The sequence below is a fragment of the Populus euphratica genome, unplaced genomic scaffold (genome assembly GCF_000495115.2).
Source record: "Populus euphratica unplaced genomic scaffold, PopEup_1.0 scaffold34.1, whole genome shotgun sequence".
Taxonomy (NCBI): Eukaryota; Viridiplantae; Streptophyta; class Magnoliopsida; order Malpighiales; family Salicaceae; genus Populus; species Populus euphratica.
The window spans coordinates 1,075,590-1,099,374 of record NW_011499883.1 but is presented as its reverse complement, the minus strand read 5'-3'; the positions used below and the strand labels follow the sequence as shown (position 1 = coordinate 1,099,374).

General features: G+C 34.0%; 2 protein-coding genes and 1 long non-coding RNA gene across 3 annotated transcripts; all 3 read left to right on the top strand.

The window, feature by feature from the left end:
- Positions 1-3,186: 3,186 nt before the first annotated feature.
- Positions 3,187-4,264, top strand: LOC105129823 (uncharacterized). The gene is made up of 3 exons (XM_011032058.1): positions 3,187-3,350; positions 3,887-3,986; positions 4,066-4,264. Exons 1-3 carry the CDS (start codon positions 3,302-3,304, stop codon positions 4,157-4,159), a joined length of 243 nt encoding a protein of 80 aa, XP_011030360.1. The 5' UTR covers positions 3,187-3,301; the 3' UTR covers positions 4,160-4,264.
- Positions 4,265-10,547: 6,283 nt separating this feature from the next.
- Positions 10,548-11,354, top strand: LOC105129822 (uncharacterized). The gene is made up of 2 exons (XR_843141.1): positions 10,548-10,733; positions 10,919-11,354. It is a non-coding gene; the product is annotated as an uncharacterized LOC105129822 (long non-coding RNA).
- A 4,817-nt stretch (positions 11,355-16,171) lies between these two features.
- Positions 16,172-23,543, top strand: LOC105129821 (QWRF motif-containing protein 2-like). The gene is made up of 7 exons (XM_011032057.1): positions 16,172-16,409; positions 16,497-18,052; positions 20,620-20,739; positions 21,754-21,870; positions 21,973-22,062; positions 22,921-23,028; positions 23,116-23,543. Exons 2-7 carry the CDS (start codon positions 16,610-16,612, stop codon positions 23,194-23,196), a joined length of 1,959 nt encoding a protein of 652 aa, XP_011030359.1. The 5' UTR covers positions 16,172-16,409; positions 16,497-16,609; the 3' UTR covers positions 23,197-23,543.
- Positions 23,544-23,785: the final 242 nt, after the last annotated feature.

The following is a 23,785-nucleotide window of genomic DNA, read 5'->3' as shown; positions in this document are numbered from 1 at the left end:
TTTACAGTAGTTGCCATTGATGTGACCCCACTGCATTTAGACTTGGCCAATGATCTTGAGGAAAATCTCCTTTGTCTTCAGTTGCATTTCTGGACATGAACAGCCATTTTGGGGGAAGCTGATACGCAAATGGTAAATTATTGTGTGCTTGTAAAGTTCATGATGCTGTGCCATTTGGTTCATCAATATATAACTAGATGTGTTAATTTTCACTTCTCTCTCTATCCTTGTTTATCCTGTCTAAAATAGAACATCAGATTCAATTCAGTGTGCTTGTAAGATTTTTAAGAACAAGTAACAGGATTGCTTTGGCTTTCAGATGGCAATTCTATCACCGATGTACCCTTGCCAGGAATGTGCAGATCACTTTAAAGAAGTTCTAAGGTATGCTGATGCTGTTTTTTGTTCTTGTTTTTTTTTAACTTGTACCATTCTCCAGATATGGTGTTCTAGGCTACAAGTGTTTTCTACACCCTATACTCCCTCTTTCTGAAATGGTTCTTTTACATTGCCCGATTATCCTTTCCATCTAGTTTCTATCTGATACTCTGCTATCATGGACAGTTTATTATATTTGATTTCACCATGATGCTATAAACTACAAAGGGGTAACTTCTAATCTTATGATTATTAAGTCTCTTCAAACATCGTTAGTTATGTCTGCATTTACGTGTTTGACAGAGTAAATCCTGTACAAGCTGGACACATACTGAGTTCTCACAATGGCTGTGCCGTTTGCATAATGTAGTTATTAGAAGGTGAGTTAAGATGCCAATTTCACCACTGGACTTGTAGACTAACCGCTTAATAATCCTGGCAAGACTATGTATTCTTGATAACATGTAATTTGAACTGCCCTGGTAAACCTGTACTCCCTTACGAACGAGTTGATGCCAGGTGGGGCAAGCTAGAATGTGAGCGACGAGCATGTGATCTTCAAGGTACCACAAAATTTGACGAATATTTATGTACCTCTGTACCGCCGCACTGTAGTTCAAAAACCATGCTATGAGTTATACACATTATTTGTCAATGACAGTTTATTGAGGCAATATCCATTTGATTGTATTGTATTGGTTCAACTTATGATTGATCATTTTGATCGCCTCTGTTGTTAGCATTTAGATACAAGACAAAATTTAACTCAGTAGGCTTCTCCAGGCCACCCTGCTCAGTTTCTTTTCATATTCCATTGAACTTTTTGCAATTAATCCATCTAGCAAGATGGGATGTGCAACTGGAGAGATCTTGTTCAGGCTGACCTTGCAACGCTCTCAAGCTTGACAGTTTGTCATACCAGCAAGAAAACTGCTTGAACTCTTTCTTGCAATTTTTCAATCCTGTGAAATGGACTGGGTCACTTGAGAATATTGCAGGCTGACCATATAACTATTTAAAGCTAAGAAAACTGGTCGATGTAAGATGGAATATATCAAATTAAATAGCTTTCAATGGATGGTAGTTATTAAAGAATCATCTTATCTAAAAGTTTAAACTGTTAGATAAGTTGTTAGGTGAGGTTCTAAAATAGAATTTATATTATTCTCTAGCATACCCCTTCAAGTGAAAGTTTTTTGGGCTTGAAACTTACACAAATCTATATCACCTTGTGTTTAATTTTTTTTATCAAATAAATAAAGATGGTGAGATTCGAACTCGAGACCGTTTGATCATCAAGGTTCTGATACCATGTCAAAAAACTATTTCACCTAAAAATTTAAACTGTTAGGTGAGATTTTAAGATATAATTTATATTATTCTTTAACAATAGCAAGAGAGAAATTTAACCTCGTTCACAAAATGCTTGTCATGAAAATATAAACAAGGTTTCTTCTTTCCCATTTTGATTCAACAGAAACATCAAACCTAGTTGAATTCCTGTCAACTACGCAGCCCTGATAGACAAGAGGGGAAGGAAGAAATACAAAGAATTTTATGGGTAAGGTTTAGGAAAGAGCTCGGGATGCCTGAAGCGACACCGCCCAGTGACTGCTACAAGTTGTTGCGTGCTTATAGCTGTAAGTTCCAATCTAGTCTTTGGCTGTCGAGTAGCTAAGGCAGCCCTAAACTTATTTCTTTCATCCTTTTTCTTGATTTCCTCTAATATTTTCCTTACAAACTCCCTTATATACGATAATACTCTAAAGACTTCTTTTAACTAAAATAATAATAACTAAAAAAGTAGGCTTATCGGTAGTTTTATTAGGTATTTAACAGTTAATATGAGTTGCAATGGAATCTCTTAAAAAAAACCATGGAATTAGTGTCGAGATGTCTTTGACTATGAGCCAAATTGTTGAATTTACACGAACTAAAATATAATTTACCCTACTGAAATAAAAATTCTCAATTGCATGAATCTGTCAAATAATTACTCAATCAACGCTCATCAGTCAAATTTATGTAAAAAATGCGTCTTTTTGGGACAAATATATCCTTACTATTATGAAGGCAAAAATTATGAAGCCATCGGTAACTGGGCAAATGTGGGGATGGATAGATCCTAGCAAGCCAAACCCACTCATGCATGACTACTGACCTGCGCTGGCTGTTATCGAGTTTGGAGTAGAAAAAGAAGAGGATGCCTTTTCAGGGACCAAGTCATTAGCATCAAGTGGAAAAGAATAAAAATTCCACCCATTAGCTTGTTTGTTTTCGAGTTCAAAAATTATTTTTGATAATATTTTTTATAATTTTATTTTTAATATGTTAATGTAAAAGATAATTTTGAAAAAATAAAATAAAAATTATTTTATTATATTTTTAAGGGAAAAACACTATTACTGCTGTAATCTAAAATTAGGGATATCTAACTGCAATTTTTTTTTGTTCTCTCCTTTACCCATACATAAGAAAGAAATTATTAGATTTTTAAGGCAGTACTTCATTAAATTCACAATGACGACTAATAATATGACCCATTTTTATTCCTGCTAGTGAAAAAAATAATATAACGAGAGTAGCTAATTATCTATTTTTAAAGAGATTGATATCAGAAAATTGGAAGCGGATCAATACAGAAAGGGCCTAAAACCTATGCTACAGAGGCCTCCGAGCCTCTGAGCTACAGGACCAAACTAGTAGTCATTCTGGGTCAAATACCAAAAAGGCCCAAACGCGACAACCTCATGGCTCGTATGACACTCACCAGAAAACTAGGGTTTTGTACCACCACTATAAATGTTCTCTTTCCTTCACAATTACAAATATCCTCTGCGAACTCCAGGCTTCAAGCTCTCCCTAGCGGCTTCAAGATTTCGTTCACCATAACGATCGGTCGTAGAAAGGATGGGTCACTCTAATGTCTGGAACTCTCACCCCAAGAACTACGGCCCTGGTTCTCGCACTTGGTAACCTATACTTTCCTTCTCTCTGCTTGAATGGAAGTATAACTTTATGTTGAATCCATGTATTTACTTGCTTATTTTGCGGCAGAAAGGTTTCTATCAGTTTTTCTTGTTATGCTTCTTTAATATCTCGTTGGGTCTGATAGAGTTTTCCTTGTGAGTGTGGTTTCTAGGAACCTTTTCTGTTATTGTCATGTTAGTGTTATCCTAAGAGCTTTTCTAGTTCATGTGCGTAACTGGGGATCTATGCGGATTTATGGCTGTGTTTGGATATTCCCAGGAAATAACATGATTTATTGTTTATGAGAGCTATTAGCTAGTGCTTAAGATGATAATATGTGTTGGTTAGACTTCATTTTGAAGTCCAATGATGCCTAACATTTCTTTTCTACACGCTACTATCTTCTCCCATTATTCAGTTAGATGAGGCTACAATTGAATTCTCTTTTTATTTTGAGTTACTAGATTGTAATGGTTTGGATAGAAACAAGAAATATTGAATTATGTGTTCTGATGTTTGTTTTATTGTTGATTTGCAGCCGTGTGTGTGGAAATCCCCACGGTATTATCAGGAAGTACGGGCTTATGTGCTGCAGACAGTGCTTCCGTAGCAATGCCAAGGAAATTGGATTCATCAAGGTAAAGTCAATTATGTATTAATTGAATAGCATTTAATTTCTGTAATTCATTCTTATTCTATGCATTGGTTCTTTTACAGTACCGCTGAAGAAGATGGTGTCATCCACAGAAGCAGATGGGTCTGGAACAAGTATGATCTTGTTAGAATTTTTATGTTTGAATTGAACTCTTAAGACAATGTTTTGCTTAGTTGATGTATTACTGAAATTGGATTGATGTTGCAAATGGAATGTTTTCGAATTACTTGATAACATTTTGGAATTGTCTTCTGGGTTATACTTGTCTCTCTTAAAACTTGTCTTGCATCATATTCCAAACCGACTACTCTTTTTCAACTGTGTCATGCACCTGTTCAGATCATTTACTTGTTAAATGATCTGGTGACAGCTGCCATATCTATTGGTAGCTGAAGATTTTTGCAAAATGCCAATACTTCAATCATGGTTAGCGCCAGTGGTCCTCGCATGCCAGCGTATGGTTTGTCTAGAAAGAGAGTGCAGTGTGAATGTGGATGAACATATTAACGGCCTCCAATTTTTTCTTTAATATTCTCCATGGTAATGCTGGAGAGGATTTATCAGGCTCTTTTTTGAATCCAAGATATCTAGTGTAATTAATATTTGTGGCTTTGTCCTGAACAAACAAGCTCTTGAGGGAGATTGTTTTCCATCCATATTGTTTATAATAGTATCTGGCAATGTGGTTGCTGATCAGCTACTGGAAGATCGTTTGCCGATGATAACCGTGAAAAGGAAATGTAATATTTTAATTGCTCCTTAAACCAGCTTTGGAGTTTGTGAATCAAAATTGCAATATCTAAATATTGTTCTGAACTGCACTGCCACTCACAACAACAAATTTCCTCAATATCTAAATATAACCAAAAAAATAAATGTTTTTTTATGAGATTTATTATTTATTTTGTGAACCTGATATTTAATTTAATTAATGATTTTACTGTTAAAATTTTTATAATTTTAACAAATTTTAGTCTGAGTTCTATTGTATAAGGACATTATCTAAAACTTTGTCCCATCAAAAAAAAAAAAAATCTTAAATTCTTGAATAATACAATATGTAAGTAATTGAAATTTCAAAATATGTAAGTAATTGAAATTTCAAAATATATAAACTTAAGTCATATATCTCTTTGTATTTACATTATTTATCTGATGATTTAGGCTCGTCAATAGTACAACTATATCCAGCTCTTGAACTTGCTTGAGTAGCTTTATTCTCTATCACAATATAATATCTCTTTAATAGTATAAGTGGGATGCAATGGTGTGACATTTGCTTTCTTCATTGGTTTCACAAAGAAAAGATCTAGCTCTTGAACTGCTTGAGTAGCTTTATTCTCTATCACAATATCATTAAGAGTTAATCTCTCTTTAATAGTATTAAGTGGGATGCAATTGTGTGACATTTGCTTTCTTCATTGGTTTCACAAAGAAAAGACATATGGTCTCTTGACTCTCTTGTAGCTTGAAGTCAATCTAATATTAATAAAACATTAATGTTAAATTAAAAAATTAATATATAAAAATTAAAATTGAACATATATTAATTATTAAAAGATCTTATTACTTACAAGATTTTAAATCTGTTGGGGATATTGCTCGTACTACATGTATATAGGTGGAGGAACACGCTTAGAATTTAGAATTATGATCAAACGTGTGATACTCATATATTAAATCAAATATTACCCATCTATAATTATAAGATGTATATATAAATATCTCATTTATCTGTACATCTCACTGTAATATATAAACTTGATGAAGTCATAACTAATTATAATTATTATTTTTTAACCCGATGAGTTATATTATGCAATGCATCATTCATATCATATCAATATTGACTGAAATATGTTTCCTAGACTTTATAGTTGAACTATCACATTACTTGATTTAGATAATATAGCTTGATCGTCTCACAAAATATCAGTGGGATTATTAATATGTCCAAATGTCCTTCCTGCAAATGGAAACGTTAAAGAAATTGCTAATTTTTCATTCGAATAAAGCATCTAATATAATTTTTTAAAATATTAAAAAACAATAATTCGATGAAGTTTAATGATTTTCATTAAACAAATGGTTTAAAAAATACATGGATAACATGTTACTTGTCAGCTCGTTATGATAAAGAACCAACACACATGTTATTTGCATCAAAAGCAATTACAATAAAAAAAAAACTTTTCATCATATCACTTATATAAATATGTGTCATCAAAACTGATAAGTGGTCTATAATACTTGAAACCTTCAATATAAGGTTCAAATTACTAAAAATCTCTATCAGAAACCATTATAATATTATTAAGATTTTCTTTGTATGTCTAATCAACAATTGTTTCAGGATTTGATTATTTTATTGCCAATAACAACCCATATAATTTTTCAAAAACTCATCATATGAACTAAAAAGATGCTTAATCACCTTTTGTTTTAAAACTCATGCTTTGTCATATGAAATTTTATACTTTTAATACAATTTTATTTCATCTTGTATGTTTGCAACAATTATTGAAAGCTTATTCATTATAAGGGTTGATATAACATTATTAATAAAATTTGCATCAAGCTGATAATGATATTTTTTTACAAAGGCCGAGACACATGTTTATGGCTCTTTTAATTTTTCTATATCAAATGAATCTGACCTTTCATGGTACCTCCACGCAAATATAACCTACATCTAGGTGTTTGCACTTATTGTAATTGAACAAATATAAAGTTCGACCGCTGGAGTCGGCATTCAATATAATGTGTAATATGTAATGTATCATTGTTTAATAACATTAACAAATTCATTTTTATAACTGAATGCTTGGTCAACCAAATCAGACCATTTTAGTGTACGTTTATGATTAAGTGCCTAATCATTAAAAACATAAAAAATAAACCAAAAAAAATCTGTAAGTTTAGGAATAGAAGGTATGATTTCATCATCAACATCATGATCATCATCATTTACCATCACATTCGAGTTTAACATATCATCATCTTCATTATTATTAGGCTTAAAATAGTCAAATCTATGTTAATCAGTAAATAAATTATCAAACATAGTATAATCTATCCTTTATAACAAATCATTCGACAATAAACCATTTTTACCTCTATTGATTGAACTTGAAGGACCAACAAAAGTTAAGTGATATATAGATTTTGATCTATTACTCGTATATAATACCATTATATTCAAACCATTTTTTATGAAAGAAACAATCATTATCTTGAAATTTTCATCACACATAATCGGTACAAAATAATATTGATGTTAATTAATTTGACACCTCCAAGTTATTTCAACATCAATATTATTATAATTTTACCCAAATTCATGACAATTTTTTTTTTTCATTTCTGTATATGACATGCCTTAATTACCATTTAACAACAAATTACTACTGTCATTATATATGATACCATTGTTTACATCATAAATAATAGTGCCACTATAATGATATAATAAAAATATATCATAAGATATTTCATAAAAACAATAATCAGATTTTGGTCAATTGGATGCAATTTTAACTAAATTGCATTACCCCAACACTAATTGGCAAAATCCATATCAAATTCACTCAAATTCCCAAAACATAACGTTAAAGAAAATTCACTAAAAAATAAACATAATTAATGATACAAAATCTAATTGATATTTTTATATATAATTGCATTAAATTAAACCCAAACTCATAGTAAGTTAATATAATTCAAAGATAATATCAGATTCGTGAACTTATTAACAATTTAATATAACATGTAATTCATCATAATTTTACTGTATTTGTGCTTTTTTATATGAAATTATCAAATGTAGTTAATTACAATATTAGTTGATTCTAAAAATACACACAAAATTTTAAATTCCACAACTTAACATCAATTAAACGCAACACATAACTAATTGAAGTAATTAATTCATAATTAATTTAACTTTTTTTTTTTCATATTCAACTATATCAAATCAACCCTAATTGATGATATTGTTAACTATATTAATATTAATTCAACTAATCTTAAATTTAACCTAAATAATTATTTTATTTCAACTAAACTAAACATAAATTCATAGTAATATAATATATTTATCTTGTTTGTAAGACTAGAAAAAGGGTTGGAGAGATGGTAACAGTGACAACAATAAGGGGAATAATCAATGTTGAACCCATAACACATCTGAGATACTTGAAGATTAGGATATGTTTGATTTTTTATTGTTTTAAGGGCAAAAAAAAAATATTTGGTGGGTTTTTAAGGGAGATTATAAGGGTGTTGTTTGGCTTTTAGAGAAAGAGGACACTTTTTTATGTATTCTTCGAGACAATGAAAGCTTATATTTTAATTAATGTTGTGCTTTTTAATAGAAACTTTTAGTAAAATCATGTTTATGAAACATGATAAGATAAAAATATATTATTTTACTAATTTATTTTAAATAGTATTTTTAAATTTATTATGCTAATTTGTTTTAAAAAAACCCTAACATTTAGAGTTATTGAACAGGAAAACCCGCTGTTAAATTTCATGTTTTTGATACACGATAAGATAAAATATATTATTTTACTAATTTATTTTAAATAGTATTATTTTAATGAATCTTTTTATTTATTATGCTAATTTGTTTTAAAAAAAACCCAACATTTAGAGTCATCGAACAGGAAAACCCGCTGTTAAATTTGTACTTGGCATTTAGGGAATTTCAATTTGTTCGTTTGCAAGACATGGCGATATCTGCTGTGTTTGGATTCTGGGCTTTGATCCTTCTTGCTAGGACGGCCTTTATGTCTTCCAGTCATTCCTCTTCTCATGGTAAGTTCTATTAAGCCAAGGTTTACACACACACACACTCTATAAGTTCTCTGCTCCTTGTTGCCATATTTTCCCTCTGTTTCTCTGCCACAGTTTAGCTGAATTTGTAACACTTTTAGTGTTGTACTGGTAAAAGTACAGTGTCAGAATGCTTTCATATTCATCGAGGTATCACTATTTTTGTTCTGGTCATTGTCTTTTACAAGCTAAAAATATTTTTTTATTTAAAAAAAAACCTATCGATCTTCTGATTGATTTAATAGTACTATTATAGTTTAGACGACTGTATATGGACTAGCTTTCGTTGCCAAACCCCAAAGTAATGATGCATAAACTTTCCCTTGCGAACTCCATTACCATTTAAGCAATGAGCCCCTTGGACCACTGGGCCATGCATCTTTCTGTTTCCAACAATTTCCTTTTCACGGTCCATCATCTATGCATGTGCCTGTCGAACATAAAGTAGAGTAAGCAATCACCAAGTGTTTTCTTTTGATAGCAAGGTCTGTAATTAAAGGATCATGATCTAAGTTTCATCATCATTACTAAGTAATGGACCCAGAATTATCATTTATAGAGCTAAGAACTGAAGGAAGACCGGAGGCAGTTCTTTTTGGCACTTAAACCTTGTAGATTTTGCCGCAAATTCCAACTGTGTTTGAAGATTATGCTCTAGGAGTGTAAAATCTTTTTGTTTACTATCTTTTCCCTTGCCTCACTTCCTTGATCTACATTGAATGAGCTCTTGACGTAAGGATTCCATATCATTACTTTTATCCTACCTTTATGTATTGTATGATTTGACAATGCTTTACAGCGTGTGGTGTCCTCTCCATTTTAGCTAGCTGCTTAACAAGCACATATGTAGTGGTCCTGACCCTGATGATGCTAACATTCCTTTTTGTGCTATCATGTATTTTATGCTTGCACTTGAATGGACTTCCCTTAATCAATGAACGTGCTCTGCACCAACAGACATAGAAGCACCGAACTGCGAAAGACTGTTTCTTATCATCCGTGTAGAGCTAAAGAGAAACTGCAAACGTTTACTCAAGTCATCTATTCTTGAGCACTTTGCCCGAACTGGGTGTGAGTAGGGAATGATATCTTTTTATATAGGAACCCTGACACCAGAACAATAATGATTCTTAATTTTATCCCACACTCGCCAAACAGGACCACTGATAATCACGTAGAAGATAGGAGTGGATAAAGTCCATTTTCTCTGGTGTATCCTCGAGGAATGAGGATGATGGAGGACTGACCTTTTATTATAATCACCCTATCCATTCTTAACAAATTCGGGCATATTATTTGATCTGGTTTCTGTGATGACATTCATAAACACACCACAGAAAACATGTAAAGTTAAATTTTCCCAATTCTTTGTTTGTTCTTAGTCGGAGCGTATCCATTTTCTTTTACTGTTACTGCAATTATTTACTAGCTACAAGTCGAGCAGATCGCCTGATAATAACAAATACCTGTGCACCCTTTTAGAGACGTCAAATGCTTTGGGAAAGAAAAGGCGCCGACGGAAAATATATAGAAGCCTAGATTCCAGTTGAACTTTATGTGGATCTAAACAATGAACATGACAGTTCATGATTCTGCTGAACATAGTTGTATAGGTGGTTCACCTTTGCAGAGTTAATAAAGTGAGCGGCCCTACCTTTTCCATATCAATGGAGATGTCACACGAGATCGATTATTTCGAGCTCATCAGAGTGTTTTGCACTGATCATCTGAACATTGATTATGACTCGTGACATAAAAAATGTTCAAATTGTTAATTCAAGTCCAATGTTGTCTCTTTTCTGATCATTTGTGTTATTTCACGTTAAACCCAGATGCGAATTTCCCCAAAACTGAAGATGGCATGACAGCTAGCATACTAATGAAAGAACTAAAGGTATAGTTAATTCTTTAACATCTGACTCAATCCTAAATCCCCCCAGTACAAGAATTTATGAAGTTGCCAAGAAGGCATTTGTTTGCGCTGTAGGATGAGAAAATCAGAACCTTGAAATATAAGACTGCTAAATGTCAAATTAATGGATTTTCTTCCTATTATTTATGTGATTTCTCTGTATCCAGGAGGGAAGCTAGAGACAGGGAATCTCTAGGGAGGAGATTCAGACAGACAACAAAGATTCGAGGGACTACAGCCAGATTGATCCAGCTTTGAAATCTAATGTCACTACAGTATCCAGCCCAATTGAGCATGGCACTCCTATCGTACCTTACATTCCAGGACCGACATCACCGTATCCCCCACAGCATGACAGATTCGATTCACCTTCACCTGCTTAAACATAATATCTCCAGCCAAAAGCAAGTCCTTGGTAGTTTTGAAAGACTGAGCTATTTCAAAGTTCAGGTTGTTGTCTGAAGTCTTAAATCAGGGTCAGCTTGTATCGCAAGCTGCCCTTAGTTTTTTTGCCTGTATGATGATCTAAAAGGCAAACATGAATACTTCGTTGTAGCAAACTTACTTTTCTAATGCTTGTTTTTGGCATGAAGATTCTGAAAATGGCATTTGTTTTGCATAGCTAAGACTCATTCTGTGACTCCTGAAACTGAAACCTTGAATTAGGCATCAGTTTGCTTTCTTTTACTGCCCAGGCATCGTTCCAGCTGACAAGGTTTAGCCTAACAATATTTAACTACTGATGCATGCTGTTAAGTAACCGTAAATGGTCACATACACTGCAATCACCTAAATGAGAAATAAAAGCACATACAAGCTAAAAGTGACTGCAACAATCTCCTTCACCAACTTCCTTTACTACTATTTCTTCTGTTCCAAGGTATTCAGTGTGCCCTTTTCACATTTCTTTCAAGCACCAATAAATCATCTCTATCATTGAAGCACGCATCTGGGATTTTCATGAATGCTTCATCTCTCCAATTGGGATGATACCACATTTCCTCCTCCTTCCCACCATTATCATTTATTTTTACTCGTGGTTACAACTGAGCCCTGAACCTTATCCTCAGTACCTGGAATGCAAATCCCTGAGAGAATATAATCGTGTCATCCATGAAACTTCTTATAACAGAAAATCTTAAGCTTATAGGCTTTCAATTAGTGCATCTCTTACATTTTAGAGACACATGCTGATTAAGCTGTTTGTTTAATATGTTTTCATTCCAGAAAACCCTGTAGGTCAGCCATGGTAGGTTGTGTAAATTCTCCAAGACGTTGCCCTCATGTTTTTTTACCCCGTGCTTCTTTTTAGTTGCCTCTGAATCTTCGGTTCTAAGGAAATTATGAAGCACAGTTCAATGCATGCACCACAAATCGCTTTCCCAATTGTTTTCTTTATTATTTTCTTTAATAACAAGTAGTCGCAATCTTTTTATATGTGGGGTTGGGTTGAGGTGGAAAGGTAAACCAATGCTGGATAGTTATGGGTCTAGACTAAATCGCACTCCCAATTATATTCTCACTTTCAAAGTGGGTTAATTGGTACCAAATTAAACAAACATCACTTAAGTGCTCTGTTTTGCTTTTAAATTAATTGTAGCATGGAGTTTATTTCAAGTCACATTCCTTCCACAAGTCTTCTTATCTTCTTTTCTCCATATAGCCAGAGCTCTTAACGCGCCATTTTCATCCTTAGATATGTTGAATTGCCTTACTTCTGGGTTCATCACTGATTCTTAGTTGTTTGTTAATTTTTAATAGATAAATCTAGACTTGATGGCTCAATGCATCAATATAATGGGGGTATTTTCTTCTATATATCTTTAATTTAGACGTGTTTGGAACAACATTTCAAATGATGTTTTATAAAATTTTAATTTTTTTTCTTTTAAAATTTATATATTTTTAATAGTTTTATGTGCTGTTATTAAAAATAATATTTTAAAAAAATATAAAAAATATATTTTAATATATTTTTTAACAAAAAATAACCATTACTACACTCTACACTTCCAAGCACCACCAATTTTATTCTTAAAACTAAGTTTAAAACTAAGTTAAGTTTTTAATATGATATTTACCAGCAATAATAAATTTATATTTGAATATATATATTAATATCTTAGATTATTAAGTAAATCATGTGTCTAATCCTTGAGTTGTAGCTTAAGAATCTTATCTATATGAAAAGTTTAAGATACGTTTAGAGATAAAATTCATCCAATTAAAGATTTAATAACATAAAGGGCAAGAGAAATATTTACATGGCTATGTGCAGTCGAAGTCACCTGTGGAGTAAAAATAAACATATAACTATATTTTTGCTCGAAGCCGCTGGCCTCCTCCTCCTCCTCCTCTAGCGGTCGCCCTTCAATTCTTGTGCATTTTCACGGTGAAGGGCTGATCGTAGTCCTTGTAGCTTGTAAGAGCCGGTGATGACAGAACAACCACTCGACCAAACCTTCGGTTGGTTTTTTTGGAAGATGTCTTTATTCAGTAACCTTTGATGCCCTCTATTTGGAATATTATGGAATAAACTTGTTTCTTCCTATCAAAATACACCATGATATCTAAATCTTATCCTTTCTAAATCATTACCTCGCACCATATTTAATTCTTTTTTAAACAATTTTCATCATGGTATATTTCCTTTCTTGTGCTCTCAAGTGTTATCCACCAATAAAGTATTTATTTTAAGAAATATATTATGGGGATTAAAACTCTGGAAGCATCAATTTGTATTCAAGTTATGTGGAGGGTGCAGACGACCCTACTTCTCTCCATTTCCTTTTACAGTTGACTATAATTGCTTTTTACTTTTTTCTGGGCACAACAAGTCAACTAGATATGGTTTCATCGGGACCGACCACCAAATTGAAAACAACTTCAATGGAAAAGGAAACTTTGCTGAATTTTCCAGGGAAGCTGACCTTAATTTGTTTACATGTAATTTATTGTTTCATGGTTCGGAAACATATATATTACATAATTGTTGAATTCAGGCAATTAAGCTGCCTCTTGTCCGAAACCTTTTCAGTTAGTAATTAGATAGTTATTGTTTCAAATGTGTTTTTTTGTAAAGAAAATCTAATTATAAATAAAAAAACAGTATATACTTCCATTTAATTAAATACATTGAGAATGATTTATACCAATAAATATAAAAATAAAATATTAAATATGTTCTTTCAACTTTCCTTGATGCAGCTCTAATAGTTAGTTTTTCCAACTAAAAAAAAATCAATGTATAGATGCTATTAACGTGTTTTTATATTAAATAAAAAATATAATTATAAATTAAAAAATTAATAATTATATATAATAAAATATAATAAATATTATATACATTAATAAAAATATATAAAATCTTAGGCTATTTTTTAACGTGAATAATAAAATAATATTGTAATTGCTACATTAAAATATCATTTTTATAGTTTTTGTATAATAATTTTCTTTAAAATAAATGTAAAAAAAAATTACAAAAGAATAAAGATAAAAAAAAAAGATAGTATAAATAGATAAATGTAAAGTGATAAATATTTAAAGTATAATTTTTTAAAAAATAAAAAAAGCTAAAAATATAGAAGAAAAAAAATAGTGATACATAGATTAAATATAAAATAATAAAAATAAAAAATATAAAAAATATAAAAAAACTTGTTTTTTTTTAAAAAAATTATAAACTTACCACAACTACAATACCATCAAACAAAATTATGATTATATCATTTCATTTTGAAAACATCAGTTCCTAGGTTAGTACATGTATAATAATAACACTAAGTACAACCTAGATCTAAGAAATCAGGGATAGTGGCCTGTAATCTGAGCAGGATTAGGGGAGAAATTAATTCTAAGAAATACAGGATTAAAAAAGCGTTAAAAGCAAGGGTTTTTAGAGAGGTTGAGAAAGATGGAATGAGATGTTGCATCTTACTACATTAATTAGCATAAAAAAACTAATTATTAACTAACAAATGGGCTGTGTAGCTTAGCTTGCAAAAATCACATGGCGTTTTTGTCGCCATTCTGAACCTTTTCTTCAAGATTGTAGCATTTTCATATTGACGACACCGGCATACTCCCACCTTGTCTGCTCGAGAGCTCTTTTCATCAAGGCTGTCTCTCTCAGTCTAGCTCAGCCACCCCTCTCTTTCTCTACCTCTGTGTGCTCTTTAATTCTGCATTTCCAACAGCCTCGTATATTTATTGATTGACCTAGGAGGTTTGTCACCACAAACAAATGTTTTTTGTTTTTGTTTTTTTTACCTTCAACTGGTTTTTTTCTTGCACCATATACATGTAAAAGTTCTCAACTGTTTTTTTTTTACTTTTTTTTTATGAGATTATTGCTCAAGTATATCCATAGAAGGCTACAAAATCATTGGTTTTTGCTCTCTATATTGAAAGCCTATTGACTTATACCCTGCCTTCTTTGCTAATCCACCAGCAAAGTAGTGACTTCCTAACGAGTGGCTTGGAAAATGCCAAAAACATGGACGTGGGAGGATGCTCCGCCAATTTTTCAATTATTCGTATGAACACAAGGTCATAAAACAAAACAATTCCTTGCTTGTGGATCGGTTGGATAGATGTGGTTGCTCCAGAATCCTACTTGACTTTGCTCTGAAGCAGCTAGATTCGTATCTCTACTGCCTAATTCTCATCAAGACTATTGTTCAATCATGCTCATTTGACGGTGCACGAGGGTCTTCTTCAAGCTCTCTGTTTTTTTATTTGACCATTGTTTTCCTTCAAGTGACCCCTTTGGGCGAAGAACCTGGTTCACAGGCATCATTGGAAAGATTCATAAATCAAGTAATGTGATGATAAAAATCTATAATAAATGACCCCAGCAGCCCAGCTTTGATTCTCTTACCTTTTCAGGGAACTATAATTGTGAGTAAATATGGAAAACCACCCGTAATCATTTTACAAAAATAAATTAATTGAAATCAATTAACAGTTCAATTACTGTCGATGTCCAGTTTCTTTTTTTGTTTTCTCGGCAATCATATATATTTTCTCGCACAAACTAGAATGGTATAAATCTGCGTACTTGAAAACATCATTTACCGAATTACCTTCGAAAAAAAAAAAAAAAAAACCTAAATCACTCTTGAATTATATATAGCTTGGCAGGGAGCATGATCATGAATGTACTTAACAAATGACAAGCATGATGTTATTATACAGATGCTTAATTCATTCAAGTGTGTTATCACCGTCACAATCCTAAATACCTAATCAGTAAGAAAAATGATCCTAAATACCTAATCAGTAAGAAAAATGAAGCAAAGGATAACGAGTTCCCTCTGGTCTGTACTCTGTAGGTGTAGCACGAGACAGAGACACCATTAAAAAACAAAGACCAACCTTCTCAGTCAAACACCAGAACTCTATACAAGGTGTGTAGTAGAGTAGAGTACAAAAACCAAAGGAAAACCATGCTCTAACCGTAATTGAAAGTTTTATCAGAACTAAAAAATGGCGCAAACACAATTAAATTATCATTACTTCTCTCCAAAGATTCACCAAAGCCTACACCCAAAACACACAGAGTCACATAAGCCCTCCTGTGATTCTCCTCTTGCAAATCTCACCTCTCTCACCTACTCTCTCTGATCCCCCTCAAACCCAAAATAGAAGTAAAAGGTAAAAATGCAGGCTAATCCATCTGCAACCCATTTTGGGTTTCCTATTTCTTGCTCAAAATCCTAACTTTCCCCAACTTTTTTGCAGGATTTAACCATGAAACCCACGATGTTGTATCTTTAATGTGAGAGAAGCGTAAAACCTATGCTTTTTCAAGAGGCAATGTGAGAAACTCGTAAACCAGATTCATCACACACAGAATGGTGGCTGCCTTTCCTCAAGCAGCAGCAGCAGCTACTAGTTCAACTGACAAAACCCCTAATCTAACAAGACCCCCACTTTTACCTGCAGGGAAAGACCAACAACAAAACAATGGGAGTGCACACATTGCAACAAGAAAACCCAGAGGCAAACAAGTCCCTTCTAGGTACCTCTCTCCCTCTCCTTCCACTTCTACGACAACGACCACCACCACCACCACCACCACCACTTCAAGTTCTTCATCTTCAAGCTCTTCATTCCCAAAGAGACTTCCTTCTCCGTTACTTTCAAGGTCTACCAATTCTGGAACTTCACACACAACATCAACAACAACTGCCAGTCCTTTTCTTTCTGGGTCTAAAAGATCCCAATCTGTTGATAGAAGAAGGCCTGTTACTTCTTCAAGGGAAACAACACCAAACCCACAAGGCAATGCTGAAATGTCAGCTGCGACGAAGATGTTGATTACTTCAACAAGGAGTTTATCAGTTTCTTTTCAAGGTGAGGCCTTTTCACTTCCAATTAGTAAAGCTAAGTCTGTGACATCACCACAAAATAACGTGGCCAGAAAAGCCACTCCTGAGAGGAGGAGAGCTACTCCTGTGGGGGATCAGGGTGAGAATTCTCGGCCTGTGGATCACCATAGGTGGCCCGGCAGGAGTAGAGAAGGGAATTTGAAGGAGCGGAATCAACTGTTGTCTAGGAGTTTGGATTGTAGTGTTGTTGGTTGTGGTGGAGATAAGAGGGTTGTTGGATCTGGGTTAGTGGGGGTTAAGTCATTGCAGCAGTCTATGATGGTTGGTGAGGGTAGGAGGTTGAGTTTGGATTTAGGCAATATTGCTAAGCAAAACACAGATACTATTTCAGTTAATGAGTCATCTTATACTGGTGATCTCACTGCTTCTGATAGTGATAGTGTCTCCTCTGGTAGCACTTCTGGAGTGACAGAAATTGGTAAATGGAAAACCGGGGCTCGTGGCATTGCTGTTTCGGCAAGGTTTTGGCAGGAAACTAATAGCAGGATGAGGAGATTGCAAGATCCAGGTTCACCCTTATCTACTAGTCCCGGTTCTAGAATGGGTGTTTCACCAAAGGCTATTCAATCACAAAGGTTTAGTAGTGATGGTCCTTTGGCTTCTCCAAGAATGATGGCAGCATCACCTATTAGGGGAGCTACAAGACCTGCATCTCCTGGTAAGCTTTGGACATCTTCATTTTCATCTCCGTCTAGAGGGATGTCTAGTCCTTCAAGGATGAGACCAATGAGCAGCAGTACACCTTCCATTCTTAGTTTCTCTGTTGATTTAAGGAGAGGGAAGATGGGGGAGGATAGAATTGTCGATGCACACATGTTGAGGCTTCTGTATAACCGTTATTTGCAATGGCGATTTGTAAATGCAAGGGCAGATGCTACCTTCATGGTGCAAAGACAGAGTGCAGAGGTATGATAAACTGAAATATCATCTAGATTATGTTGTTTTCAATTTATTCATTTCAGTTCTCTTTTTTTAGCTTAGTTTATATCCTGTGGATGCACCTTTTCATTGGTAATAGTCAATGCTCGCTTTTCATTGCTAATATTTGATGTATTCATTTTAGTGTGTGAACGTGAAAATAATGTCCATTTCAAATCTGAAAGTGAATGCTCGATGAAAATGCTATTATTTTCTTTCACTGGGTGCTAGCTTCTGTATGTTATTTGCTTTGTAATGATGTAAATTGTTTAGACTATTCGCATAAAAAAGTACTCCATGGAGTGGAAAAATTAAGGACAGTGTTCAATGAATTCGCTTCCAGAGTCCAAACAATGGGGCATGAACCATAAATATAAGCAAGTAAATTTCTGTGTGTATTTTTGAGAATTTGGTGGAGATAATAGGTCAAGAATAAGGACCTAGACTTAAGGTGGTTCACAATCAAAAGGATAACATTAACGATTTTGCAAACTTGATTAAGTACTTGCTAGAGATGGAATTTACTTTCTGGATGGCTTTGGCATGCTTTTTATTAAAAAGTGTGCTGCATAACTATGGGCAAGCACAGACTTCATGCTTAAATTGAGGATATATGCTATCTTAAATTCCTAAGAGGCAAGGCGACATGATTATCTTCGTGCCTAGACAGTATTCTACACATCATAGTACTTTCTCTAAGATAAAAGGAATGGCCAAAACTCCTTTCCCTTTTATTCCTAGGTGATCTGCATCATTTACACAAAACCTATGTGGAGTTCTGGGACTTCGGCATGCCATGAGTACCTTAAAGAAACATTTGCCATTGTATATGTAATCAATGACAATTCCTATATATGGGCCCATGCATTACTTTGGATTGCATTTGGATTCCTCATTCAAGTACATGCTAGAATCAAAGGCAACAGTGGGGCAGACAAATTGGAACTAGCAGGGCAGAAGTTGTATGTGTCTAAAGAGATTGTTGACCGTACAAGTCTTACCTTTTAATATAATCCAGTTTTCACAATTAGATTAAGAGTACATAAAGGATTGGTAAAGGTTCAAAGGGATGTTTCTGTTGGAAGAGTACTAAAAGGGGACAAAACAATTTTAAGTATTGTTTTAGTGAAAGTGACTATACGTGTTTTAAGTAGGATAAGAAGTTGATACTTTGAATAAAGGACCCTTAGTTCAGCGATTTTGGTCTTATGAACGTGGGGAAGGGCAGTTTGAGGAGGTATACGAGGCAAGTTCTGATTTCATTTCAGTAAATGTCAGTATAGATATTTTAAATAGGATAAGGAAGTTGTTTCTTTGAGCAAATCACTTTTAGTTTTGTAATTTTGGTGTTATGAACATGGGAAAGGGAAGGTAGCGGAGATGGATTGTAAACTCAAGCAAGGGAAGTGGATGGATATTGGAGGTTGGGATATTTTTCATTCTCACCTCTTGTGTTATTTGGATGTTATGAGAGATGCTTTGATTTGGCATTGAATGCAGTGGAAAAACTTTTAAATCCCTTCTTCTATAATTGCTTTTCATTAAGGTAATGGTTGTCAATGACCTGCTTTTGAGAATTATTTATTGATGCTGTTATAGGAATGCTTGAAGGCCTCAGTATCTGATTATCTTCTCGTCCCCTTGCCTTTGAGGTTTTGAAGGTGGTATAGGATTGAGAGTTGGTGCAAACACTTCCATTATGGATAGTTTCAGAGTTTGTGGTGTTGGGGATGCAAGAGCTTTTGATGTTGGTACAAGATTAAAAAGGGCTGACTTATCATTTAACTTCTTCTAGTAATTCGGGGTTGTTCCTCCTTATGTGTTGTTCTCACCTCCAAAAGCATATGGAAGGAAAAGTGCATCCTAAAGTTAGAGTCTAACCTTGTTTCTGTTTGTGTACTTGCCAAAATTGCCTGGCATGTTTGGCTCGAGCTAGTAAAGTCTATAGTTTAGGGTAAGTTTAGCTTGTGTTTCTGAAAACTGTTTTTTGTTCTTGAGACAAACCCTTTTCCGGACTGAAAAACCTGTTTGGCTAGCTGTTGAAAACAATTTTCTGAAAATCCGTTTCTCCAAAAAAAGCTCCATAATTAACAACAGGAAAAAGGTTGTTTTATGTGTTTCCATAAACTCTACTAAAGAGAGGTCATGAAGAAACAAAATTACAATTAAGAAACATTTCATCAGTTTTTTCTCTCTTGTTTCTGAAATACATTTCAGAGAACAGGAAAATGGAACAGGAACCAAATAGGATCACCAGCATTCAGCATAAATGGACTTCTATGCACCTCATAATTGTCATAATTGTATAACTGTATTCCTGCCCTCCACTTCATACTTCGCATCTAGGTTTGTGTTTCATTGACTGTTTTTTGTTTGCATTAACCTTGTAAGACATTGCTTTCATTCAGGAGCTTGTTCTTGCAGTACTGCCTACAGAAACTTCTGTTTCTACTGGCTTCTAAGCCCTATATCCTAACCTGAAACAATTTATTTAAATAATGTGTAGCAGACATATTACTTTGATTTCACACTCTTAATGCTATTATTTCTACCAGAAAAATTTGTGGAATGCATGGGTAACAATCTCAGAACTACGGCATTCTGTCACTCTCAGAAGAATCAAGTTAATATTGCTGAGGCAAAAGCTGAAGCTAACTTCTATCCTCAAGGGACAAGTAAGATTAAGAGATTCACTTAACTTTTGTTACAGTATTGAACCTCTTCATATTTCTGATAAACTATCTGTATTCACCACTGGATTATCTCTTGCCCTCATTAATTTATGCTAAGCTTAAATCTTGATGTTTTGATCTGGCAATGCATAATGGGAACTTCAATTTATATAGTGATGTAAACTGGAAGTAACTTGGCAATGTTTAGAAATCAACTTCATTCTACAAAGATTCGGAATTCTATGACCAAGTATGAGACACTTGTCTCATCTTACTGGGGGTTTTCAGGGAATAGTGAAAACTTTTTATTTCTAATTTTTGGCACCTGGTATAAAAACCCATCATTTTGCCTTTCTGTCTCATGTTATCTTTACTTGGAAACTCACAGCTTCTGAATTAGTAGATAAGTTAAAAGATAAGTTAAACCTGAGAGATCAATTTAGCCCTTAAAGGTTGCATATCATTTGGTATTTATACCTGACTGATCAATTTCTCTCTCATGTAACTTGTTAGTGGCATACAGATTTTGGAGTATCTATACTGTTTTGCCTGCTCTTACCAGCCAACTGTGCCCCAAATGCCTTCCAGAGTCATTTTTCTAATGTTTACTTTTATTTGGAACCTGACCTAAAAACAATTAAGACCATAAAATTGTTTCTAAAATCATTTTGAGAGATTAAAAAATTTCCTGCGAACTGGTGAAGCATTTAGAGGCCTTGATGTTTGCGTATACTATAGATGCTTGTAGAGCTTTATCTAGATTTCTTTAGTTTATTGATCATTTTTTCAGGAGTAACTTTCTAAATGTAATTTGGTCATTTGCCTTGTATATCATGGTTCTCCAATGCCATGATGAAAGATTATTTACTAACACCCAGGGATTAGTCATGAGCGTTGTATTGAAGTAGATGAGTGTTATTATGCTCTATTTTGGTACTTCCGGAAACACATTTAGTATTTATTCATTCTGGTTTTCTCATCTTCATCTCTTAAGTTCATTTTATTTGGTGAATGCAGATTGCTCATTTAGAAGAATGGTCTCTTCTTGACAGAGATCATTCAAGTTCCCTTGAAGGAGCAACTGAAGCTCTGAAGGCCAGTACCCTTCGCCTTCCAGTTGTTGGAAAAGCAGTGGTACATGCCTTCAGTTTTAATCATCTAAGATGAAAGGGAGCATTTTACAAGCTCAACACTAGCAATACTGAGGTTAACAAACTTTACTTTTCTATATTACAGGCCGATGTACAAAATCTGAAGGAAGTTGTCAGTTCAGCTGTTGACGTGATGCAAGCAATGGCATCCTCAATATGCTCACTATCATCAAAGGTGACTCATTCTTGTTATCATAGTTGTATATAATATCTTGAACTCAAGAAAGGGGTTTAACTAACGAGCATGCCAAATATTCTTCTGAAACATAGCAGAGTGCTCCGACAACAAACTTTAAGTTATGTAGCTTGTCTTCTAATTTCTTAATATATGAGCAATAAAGCATTAAAAGATGTTTTTAGTGCTATGTTAATGAAGAGTCAGGGTTTGCTAACTAGCTCGGTCACCTAGTTTTGACTCTGGTTTGAAGGAGTTTGCTGCATTATGCGTAGTCTGGCTCATGGTTTGCCTGGTTTGACTAGGTAGACCTTGGACAGGTCCTGTTTTTAAGTGCAGTGTACTACTATTGTTTGGCAAGTACACTTGGTCCTCTTTGACTTAATGTACTGGCACTAAGATAGGTCCTGTTTTCTCTTCTTTTTTTTCTTTTTTTTTTTATCTGTTAAGACCTAAAATGGCATTCTCCCTGAAATAAAATCTGTATTGTCCTTTCAAGTCAGTGGAACAGAAATTGATTGTTTGGCAATTGGCATCGAGACATTAGCTAAGTCATTCCATCTTCATCTCCTATGACATTGGCTTTCATTCCTGAAACCCAATAGCACCAGTAGTGTGTCATTGTGGTCGTGTGGTATCTAGAACAATGCTAACAATTTTATTGGGAGTTCACTGTTAACTTCTCCACTTAATGGCTGGAAATAACTTGATTTATTCTGACCTTGATAAATCAAGGGAAAGGGGCATGAAAAAGATGTACTAATGCAAATAGATTTGCTCAACATCATTTGGTTGCCGCTTTCATGGACTTTTTAAAGATGCATGTACTTCACATCTAAAAAAATTTGCCATTCACAGGTGGAGAGCATGAATTCGTTGGTGGATGAACTTTTGAATGTGACTGCTAAGGAAAGACGCATGCTTGAACAATGTAAAGGTTTCTTATCCGCCTTAGCAATCGTGCAGGTAATGGTTGTTTCTTCTGGCTGCTCTAGGATTAGTGGATTATTTTCCTCTTCATCTGCTTACGAAAGATTATACATATACGAACAGGTTAAGGACTGTAGCATGAGAACACATACATTACAACTAAATCGTTTGCCAACTACCAGCAGCCTGACAACACATGTGTAGAACTGATCTCACTTGACCACTCACTCTAAAATGCTAACATGACACCCGACTCTTCCTTTTCTATTGGGTGGAGGTGAAGGTAATAAACATGGACTGGATAGTTAGTTTTGGCTTCACGCTTGGCATTTTCTTGAACCACTTGTGGTCTTGTATTGCTTTTATTCCATGTATCTTTATATCCCATGACGGGAAATGGTTTGTCGCCTCCTACTAATTAGCTGTATACAATGCAAAAAGAAAGTAATTGTGTATATATATGTATCATTTATGGTGGTTCATCTGATTACTCAAAATTATGTCGTTCTTGGCCTGCTTGATCTTGCAATCTGAACATGGTGTTGTGAACTTCTCATTCTTTATCTTGTTGTTGGAAGTCTGGTCACAAGGCTACTTAATTATTAGTAGTTCACTGAACAAGCTAGCACGTCGCATAACAGCGTCTGAGTTGAGTGAAACCATTCATGGTGACGGCTATTTGCCAAATGTTAATGTTGTGTACCGTGCGCTATGACACGGCCTAGCTTTCAATGTAAAAAAAGTAATAAGGTGATGCAAGTATTTCTAAGAAGTTTAAAAATAATTTCAATAC

Bases quoted from the DNA above. Each gene is read 5' to 3' on its own strand.
- LOC105129823 (XM_011032058.1), top strand. From the start codon at position 3,302: ATGTCTGGAACTCTCACCCCAAGAACTACGGCCCTGGTTCTCGCACTT. The intron at 3,351-3,886 runs GTAACCTATACT...GTTGATTTGCAG, and splicing joins GGCCCTGGTTCTCGCACTTG to CCGTGTGTGTGGAAATCCCC. The intron at 3,987-4,065 runs GTAAAGTCAATT...GTTCTTTTACAG, and splicing joins AGGAAATTGGATTCATCAAG to TACCGCTGAAGAAGATGGTG.
- LOC105129821 (XM_011032057.1), top strand. From the start codon at position 16,610: ATGGTGGCTGCCTTTCCTCAAGCAGCAGCAGCAGCTACTAGTTCAACT. The intron at 21,871-21,972 runs GTACATGCCTTC...TCTATATTACAG, and splicing joins CAGTTGTTGGAAAAGCAGTG to GCCGATGTACAAAATCTGAA. The intron at 22,063-22,920 runs GTGACTCATTCT...TGCCATTCACAG, and splicing joins TATGCTCACTATCATCAAAG to GTGGAGAGCATGAATTCGTT.